At 43.6% G+C, this 8,723-nt stretch overlaps 1 protein-coding gene across 1 annotated transcript; it reads left to right on the top strand.

The window, feature by feature from the left end:
- Positions 1 to 784: 784 nt before the first annotated feature.
- gemin4 (gem (nuclear organelle) associated protein 4) lies at positions 785 to 8,465 on the top strand. Its single transcript, XM_004574566.3, has 6 exons — positions 785 to 1,010; positions 1,606 to 3,594; positions 5,059 to 5,215; positions 5,323 to 5,587; positions 6,915 to 7,604; positions 7,809 to 8,465. The coding sequence occupies exons 1-6, from the start codon at positions 1,001 to 1,003 to the stop codon at positions 8,040 to 8,042; spliced, it is 3,345 nt and encodes a 1,114-aa protein (XP_004574623.2). The 5' UTR covers positions 785 to 1,000; the 3' UTR covers positions 8,043 to 8,465.
- Positions 8,466 to 8,723: the final 258 nt, after the last annotated feature.

The raw sequence follows: 8,723 nt of genomic DNA, 5'->3' as shown, positions 1-8,723 counted from the left end.
TTGCCCTGAGATGTCGCTGTGAGGGCATGACGACAGCAGCCTTACTAGTCTTTCCGGCACCAGAGCTGATGGACGAGAGTCATGTCACTTCCTGTTAATCTCGTTTCACTATTTAGTTCGCCTGAAAGTCCTCAAATAATAGCTGTGAATGTAGCGAAAGCACTCAAATAATTATTTCTCCATGCCCGATTTTAGGTCTAATAATCTACATCATACGTTATTTAGATATTGGGAGCGTAGTTAAACCACAACAAAACCTATCATGCATATGAGAACACGCTGCTTGTGGTGGTCGAAGGTTTTTGTTTTTTTTTTGTTTTTTTTCGTACTTTAATTAAATTTATGCACATATTACAATCTCTCGTTGGGAGACAACATTAGTGCAACAACATCTTGAAAAGGTTGAATAAGAAACCAAACGAAATAGGAAAAAAAAAAGTGGTGGTCGAAGGTGATCACTGTCAGGAAGTTACTGTCAGACGTTTTCCGCGGCTGTGTGTTTCATGCCTGAAAGTAAAGTAGTCGATGCATTATGCGGCTCTTGGTGCTGTTTGTATTACACCGAAATGTTGGAAACCATAAAAATGTGAAAATGAAGCTACATCTATTAACTATTAAGGAAAATATTTAAAAACAAAACAAAAAACAATAACCAAAATTGTTTACCCAACAAAAATGACATTCTGGGGCTGAATAGAGCTCTATTCATTCTGCCATATGCTTAGAGCGCCCTCTATGAAACCGGAAATCCACAGAGTGGGAGTTCTTGATCATGAATACTCTCTGGTTGCACACGCTGACGCTAACAGCGGAAGCGCTTTATACGAAGTTTGTGTCACTCTGATAGAAACCTTTGCTGGGAGGTAGTATCGTGTTTGCTCTCTACTTCATTATACTCTGATGTAAAGTATTAGAGCTGTGGTACAGCTTATAGTTGGAACTAAAATTAGCAAACTAGCTTCTCAGCATCCAGGTCCACTCTGCAGCTTTGGCACTAATAATGAACAAAGGTAACCGTTACACTCCTCACGTTCCCATACAGAAAACACGAGTCACAATTTCTGTTTTGCTACAGTTAATGTTGCATGTGCAGAGATTTTTCGCCATAATCAACCCCCACAAAATTAAACAGTATCAGCTTTAGCAGTTTAAGAGGTAATGCTGTTCTCTAACCGCTCTGCTGTATGTGTGTGAGAATGACAGAGCAGCGACATTTTTTTCTATATATATTTATATAGCTTGTATTCATTCTGTGTGGAACTGAAAAATAGACACCAATACCTTATTCTACAGAGTGTGGATGTTCATATACAAGATCACGATTTAAAATAATGAGATATAAGTAACCTCTCTGAGCTCAGGCTTCAGACCATGTTCCTTCCACTGTCAACTTAAGATGAACCAGAGTTGAACTTCAGCTTATCTCCAGTCAAAAGCCATTTTCAAAGTGGCATTTTTTGGTCTTAAGATCAACTGTGTTGTTTTTTGCGCAGCTTTGCCATTTTAGGCTAATTTAAGGAGCCGAGAGGACAGTTAAAAATTTTGAAAAAAATCCATTTCCTCTGGCAAATTTGAGTTTTGATGCCTTTTCTCTTGTTCTTTCAGACTCGACAGTGCTTCAGGGAGCTTTCCTCCTGGCTGATAAGCTGTGTTCCCCCTCATCTCTGTCCACCATTCAGAAAGCAGACTGGAGCCGGGTGGGACATGTGATCCTGGAAGCACTCAAAGAAATCTGCAGACAGGATGAAGTCAGTGACTGTCCCAACCCAGCAGCTGAGAGCTGGAAAAAGAGGATGGTTTGTGTTGTGTGGCTGAAGCTGCTGTGCAGAGAGGCTGAGGAGAACGTTGAGTTTGCTTGGAGGGAGAACCCTTTCTTCTCTCTCCAAAACAGCCTCCCTGAGGTCAGCCGTGTCGTCCTGCTGGAGCTGGTGAAGTCAGCAGCAGCTGCGGGTGTTTTTGCCAGTTTCCTCCTGCATCTTCCTCACGCTCAAATCTGTGCTGAGCTGGAAAGGCTGGTGGAACATGTGAGGAGCGATCCCATAGGGGAAGACGATGTCCGACTCCTTCTGGAGGTTTGGTGGGAGCTGTGGAAAGGCAGAGTGGAAGAGGAGGTTGGAGAAGAAGAGAGCATAGAGAAGATGTTTGCCAGCCAGCTTGCTCGCCTCTCCTCTGAGTCCTCCAGTCTGTCCCCTCAGGCTGCAAAGAGGTTAAAGTTAGACACGCCAAATTCAGCAGATATTCTGCACATTCTTCTTTACGCACTCAAAGACATGAAAGGTCACATATCCTCACCTGACCTCTGCTTTCAGGCCTTATCCATTTCCCTCGATGCTCTTTACACAACCTTCCTGATAGACCAAAACGTGGCGCTTCCAGCTAAAGAGAAGTTGGACTGTTTGTGTAAAATCCTCCGAGCCAGGGAGGAGAACATGGAGAAGCTGAGTCCTGAAATGATTCAGGAAGCTCTGAAAGACTTGCGTGCTTCTCACACACCTTCTCAGTTTAATCTGCGGCAGATGAAGCTGAGTGAAGCCCTGAGGATTATCACAGAGCTTGCACAGTTTTGGCAAAGCGGTGTTCTCAGTCAGTGTGACCACTCCAGCCCTAGTTACTCTGCTTTCCAGCTAGAACAAAGCATCCAGAGGGTCCTGGCTTCTCTAGAGGAAGCACCCGGAGCTGGTAGTGACGACTTTGAAGGAGAGAATGATACACTCAGAGGTGTGCTGAAGTCACTGTCCCTCCCTGCCGCAGAGAGCAGCCCTGAAGTGAGCGCAGAGGTTGCTGCTGTCATCATCACCCATCACCTGGAAGACTGTGAGGACTTTGCAGCGTTGTTTGCCAGCGAGCCATTATGGGCAGAACGTGCGGATCGCTGGCTCGACTGCCTGGAAAAAAACCAGGGGGCATTCCGGCAGCACAGCACCCTCATGAGCCTCGCCTCCACCCTAATGAGCAGACTCCATAGTGAGAGCGCTAATGTGAGGCAGTGTCACAAACTGCTGAAAATCACTTCAGGTATTTTCTCCACACTCACATTAGAAGACCAGAACAAAGCGTTGGCTGCCATGCTGAGATTATCCAGCAGGGGGTTCTTCGAGTGCTCTGTACCTGCTGCTCTAGCTGATGGGTTTGAACAGGAGCTCAACATGGCCTTCAACTGCATCATTCAGGGGGCGGGCGGAGCTTCAGTGGGAGCTTCACAGGGCAATCTGACTACGGCAGCCTCTCTAGTTGCAAGAGTGGCCTTTCAGAACCCCAAAGCCACTTTGAGGTCCTGCTGTCATTCGGCTGTTTTCAACAAAGGAGCTTTCTCTCTAATGGCTAAGATCCTGGAACAGCTGCCAGGACTCAGAGAGCAGAGGGGAAGAAGAGATGGAGGGAGGAAAAATGTGGTGTGCAGTTTACTTTGCAAGTGTTTACAGGACATGATCCAGACCAAGTCACTGTTAGCAACTGAAAAAGAACAGTTCCTCAAGTTTCTGGGTCTGCTCATGGAGCCCGTCACTTCAGCTGAGGGAGAAGGAAAGAGGGAAAGCGTTCTGTCACCTCAGGAAGTCGTGAAAACCTTTGTCCTGCCTAACCTCTCAGCTACAGGTGAATATCACATGTTTATGTTTACCACAACCTACATTAGCTATTTTATTAGCATTTTACAGTTGTGATCAAAAGTTTAGATCCACTCGTCATGGATATGAATGTCATGGTAAACGTGGTGCTTCCATCACGTCTGGGCTTTTAACATTTCCAGGGTGGAATGATTGTACAGCATACATGTGTGATGACTTTGAAAAAACCCAAACAAGAATTGGATTCACAGGTTTTAATTTATTTTCACTGATCCTGACAGGGTCAAAATTCTAAATGTTAAATGAAAAGGTTAAGTGTACCGTAGCATGTTGCATCTTCATCAGACACTTTTAGTAGTTACCAATAAGCATCTGGCATAATTCTTGGCAGAATTGATAGGTTATTCAAAATTATTGGTTTCCAGGCATAGACCACTAGAGTTGAGGTCTGGGCTTTAGGAAGGGAATTCCAGAAGGTTACGGTAACGTCAGCCTTCTTTATCCACGTTTCAACCATCTGACTGTTGATTTGAGCCACAGAGCATGATGCTACCACGACCATGCTTGACAGCAGGTACAGCATTCTTAGGTTTGAAAGCCTCTGCAGCTGCAAGTGTCAGTTAAGTGTGAAGATGTCGATTTTGGAACAGGGGCTTCTATATCGGCACCTTCTTGGTCCATGGCGATGTAAAAAAAAAAACAACAACTCTTCACTGTGGACAGTGATGCTGCTGTTCCAGAAGTTTCCAGTTAAAGGCAGGCTTGATGGTCCCTGGGTTGTCCCTGAACCACTTTCATCTTATCTGAGATTGACTGTTTGTCTTTTCCAGAAATTGGAACAGCGGTTCAATTACAGTGTACTTGTTCTTACATACAGTTGTTTGAACTGGTGATCACAGAGTCTAGCTGCTGAAAGCTGGCTCCATTAAGTATCTGGAATGACCTTCCTAAAGTTCTGAACTGAACCCTGTTTAAAAGTTGTGCACTATGACCAACCAATTTAAATGAAATGTGTTTAAATTAAATACCAATTCTGCCAATAAGAGTGTTTAAATAGCAGCCAGAGTTAAGGCAGATGACTACTAAAAGCATCTGGTTAAAGTGTGGTTAAAGGCACATTTAATCAAATATTAGTAAGGTGCATGTATATATGAGAGCCTGTATGTTAAATCTTGGCCCTGTGTGCATCAAAGAAAATCTAAAATAAATTCAAACTTGCATTCAGACATGCACCCTATTTTTTTCTTTTTTTAAAGTCATTACAGATGGATGCTATACAAGCATTCCAGCCTAGAAAAGAAACAGGTTAAGGAAATCATGAAAAGTCACCCAAATCAACCTGACATGAGTGGATGGAAACCTCTGACCACAGCTGTAGATTCATTTTAAGTTACATTTGGCTAATCTACCTATAACCCAAGGCTGTCACATAAATGCATTGGGATGTAAAGTAAATTATTTGTCACTGATAGTTATTCTGTGGTTCTGCCAGCTCACTGTTCTGTGGATGCAGAGCTGAGTATCCAGCTTCTTCAGACTGCTTTGTCTGTGGACGTGCAGGAAGCAGCCACCACTCCTCACTGGGTGTTCGACTGCTCTCCTTTCCCCCTCCTCTACATGCTGGCCCAGCTACACAACCAGACTCTCAGGTTTGTATCATAAGTAAAGCTTTCCACTTTTTTATTTCTGAGCTGTTAAACCTTTATAGCGTTTAACATCATTTGATTTCAACTTAAACCCACCTGATCCCTCCTAGATGTTGGGAGCAACCACCAGACCACCACATCTGGTCCATGGATATGAAGGAGCTGCTGTTGTCAGTGCTGACCACTCTGGGGCAGGTGGTGGGTGCGGAGGTGGCAGCGGCCCCCAGCAGCTGGTCCCGAGCGCTGTTCTGGCTCCACAACAAGATGGAAGAGCTGGACTGGACGGTTCAGTTCCTGCTGAACCCTGTGTGGGGGGAGCACTTTAAAAATGAAGTGCCCTCCTCTCTACTTGCTGTGTGTGATCTACCTGAACAGGTATGTCCTACTGCGGAACCCGCCTACTCCTGAATTTCTTTGAAGAACAGTGTCAAGTATCAACATCCAATCTGTGAAAATGCAAACCCAGGTCTGGGTAAAACATAAATAAAACAGAATGAATTTATTTGCAAACATCTTAAACCCTCATTTTATTCAAAGTACAACACTCAACGTGTCAAATGTTTAAACTGAGAAAATGTACCTTTTTTAAAAAAAAAAAAAAAAAGAAGAAGAAGAAAAAAAATCTCCTTTTCAATTTGGAGGCAGAACTTTAAGACAAGGCCTTAAAAGACTGGAAAAGTCAGTGTTACTAAAACAAGTGGCTGATAACTAATTGGGTTAACTGGAAGCAAGTCAGTAACAATACAGAGTACAAAGAGCATCTTTGAGAGGCAGTGTTTCTCAGAAGTAAAAGATGGGCAGAGATATACCAGTCTGCAAAGAAATGTAATCGCAAAGATTTTGAGTATCTCATCATCTCTGGTACATAACTTCAAAAAAGTTCAAAGCATCTGGAGAAATCTCTGTGGCAGAGGACAGGCCCTCAGAAAGCAATGGATTAAAAAAAAAACAGCCATGATTCCATCATAGAAATCAGGAACGCTTCCAGAAATCACTGTTTGTGAATATGATCCAGAAACACTGCCGTCTTCTCTGAGGCAAAGCTCATAAATGGATCGATAGATCCAAACTGTTCTGTGATCAGATAAATCAAAACTCGAAAGCCCTGAAAGGTCAAATTAACTGAAACTTTTTTAAAAAAAACAGAAAATAGAAAAACGCGTAAAAGCACACAAACCACAACTGAAGTGTTAATCAGGACACAATAATGTGATGGACCGGCTAGAGAAGTGACCAGAACCAAAACATGCACACGATCACACTGAGACATGCTTAAAAGAAGAGGACTCGTCAGAGAAGACGATGCAGGATAACACAAGATTCATATAAAACTGTAGATACTGTACATGTTTGCTATTAGCTGTTAAACAGCCATCTGTTATTATGTCCACAAAAACACTTCCATTTTTTTAATGATTTTTCTATTTGCTGGTGTTCTTTGACCTCTGCGGGCCACCGTAATGTACAAGTTTTAGGCTTTCAATCAGCAGATGCTGCTCAGCCTGTAGACCTTTAAGCCATTTTTGTAGCAGGCTGTAAACCAAATTTTTAATGCTGTAAATTTGGGCATTTTAACATTGAAATCTGGCTCACAGGCTCACTTTTTGAGAAAAAAAATATGTGATACTGTTATTTGTGTGGTTTCTCTAGAGCTGATTGTTTTTGCTCTCAGTTTGCATTGAACACTATGTCTGTCCTGTAGGAATGGTTGGGTGTGGACCTTCCCTCGTACGGTTTGGGCACAGGTCTTTTAGCCTGGATGGAGTGTTGCTCCATATCTGACTCTCTGCAGAGCACCATGCTGTCCTGTCTCACTCTGGACCAGCACAAACCTGACCACGTCAGCATGTTCAGCAAAGGCCTGCTAGTGGCTCTGACTCAGATGCTGCCCTGGTGCTCCGTCTCCCAGTGGAGCAGGCTGCTGAGAGGCCTCCGTGAGCTGATCACATCCAGCCGCCTTCACGTGCCTTTCTCTCTGGAGTACGTGGACTTTCTGCCCCTACTGGACCTGAGGAAGTTTTCATGTGAACTCCGCCTGTCAGTCCTCCTGCTTCGAGTCCTGCAGCTACTCTGCGGCTCCAGCTGCTCTGACTGGCTGTCGGCGAATGGCTGGGCACACGTAGGCAGGTTATACGCCCACGCTGTGAGGGACATGATGAATTCACTACGAGCCAAACTGCCTCTTCCTTCATCTGGTGCTTTTACTGCTTCTGCTTCAACTCCTCCTAAAACGCCAGCAACCACAGACTCAAATCCAACTCTCATATGTCCAAAGTCCAAAGAAGCCAGAGACACTCCTCTGATATCAAAGGATTCACAGAAGGAGACTGCTCCAAGCCAGGAAGTTCTTTTTGTTCTGAGCCAGCTCTTCTGCCATGTTCAGCACGTCCAGGTACGACTTCTTTAAACCATTCTGTCTCTGATTGGCTAATTTTTTCCTCTTATAACCAAGCAGCATGTTTGCTCAAATTTAGTAATGCACTTGGATCAGCATGTGTTATATGCCATTGTATTTGACTGCTACAAAGTTCTCTCGGTGTGTTCTTTTCCTGAGTCAGGACTACAGGCTCACTGGTGAAATGTGTCTTCCCTTCAGGTGATGATGCCAGGAGGCCAATGTGAGCCTCTGTTCCTCTCTAGTCTGGAGATCCTCAGTCAGTACGAGGCCATTATGGCCGCCTTCCCAAACAGCTGCACCCCACTGGAGTGCGACAACACCCGCCACTTCTTCTCTACCATCTCAGACAACTTGGAGAACCTGGAGATGAAGGCTGTGCTGCAGCAGAAAATTGCTCAGCTCGTGTCCTCAGCAGCATTATGCACACACTGATCTATCTGCTGTTTCCCACTGAGCACTTTGAGTTTGCAAAAACTCAATCCTGAATATGCCTGCTGATTAACAACAGTGTAATGTTAAGGTCATGTTTAATATGAGCACCTCTCTAATAATCCGCTAATGATGTCAGTGTATGTACAAGTTATCCCTGTGAGCCAGAAGCTCAGGCTGGAGACGACTCCAAATAGTTTTCTTTATTTTTTTATTCTTGGCTCTATGTGATGTCATAGAAAAGATATTTTTAATATAATGAGACACGGACCTGCTGTATGTGAGGGCAGGACACAAAACTACTCATGTAGGGTGCAAGAATGAAAGCATGGAGATGGAAATAAGGAGGAAATCTGTCACACTGAACTCAAGTTAAGAAGTAACAAGCTTGAACTCTCTGTGAATTAAAAACCAAACTTAAAATCATATTTTGCAACACGTTGAGCAGTTATTCTTATTTGCATTAACATTGTAGACAGCATGAAAACGTAAGCTAAATGTGTGTACTGTACACCAGGGGCACTCAGTCATCATCAGTGTGTTATTATTTCATCCTATATTCATTAAAGTGACTTTAATTTATACAAACAGATTCTGTGTAGTTGGGTAACATTGTTGAGGCTCTAACATATAAAAGCTGAACAGACAAAAAGAAAACAGCACTGCTGACAGACTATGTGATAG

Source organism: Maylandia zebra, linkage group LG14, assembly GCF_041146795.1.
Source record: "Maylandia zebra isolate NMK-2024a linkage group LG14, Mzebra_GT3a, whole genome shotgun sequence".
Lineage (NCBI taxonomy): Eukaryota > Metazoa > Chordata > Actinopteri > Cichliformes > Cichlidae > Maylandia > Maylandia zebra.
This window is presented reverse-complemented; position numbering and strand designations above follow the sequence as displayed.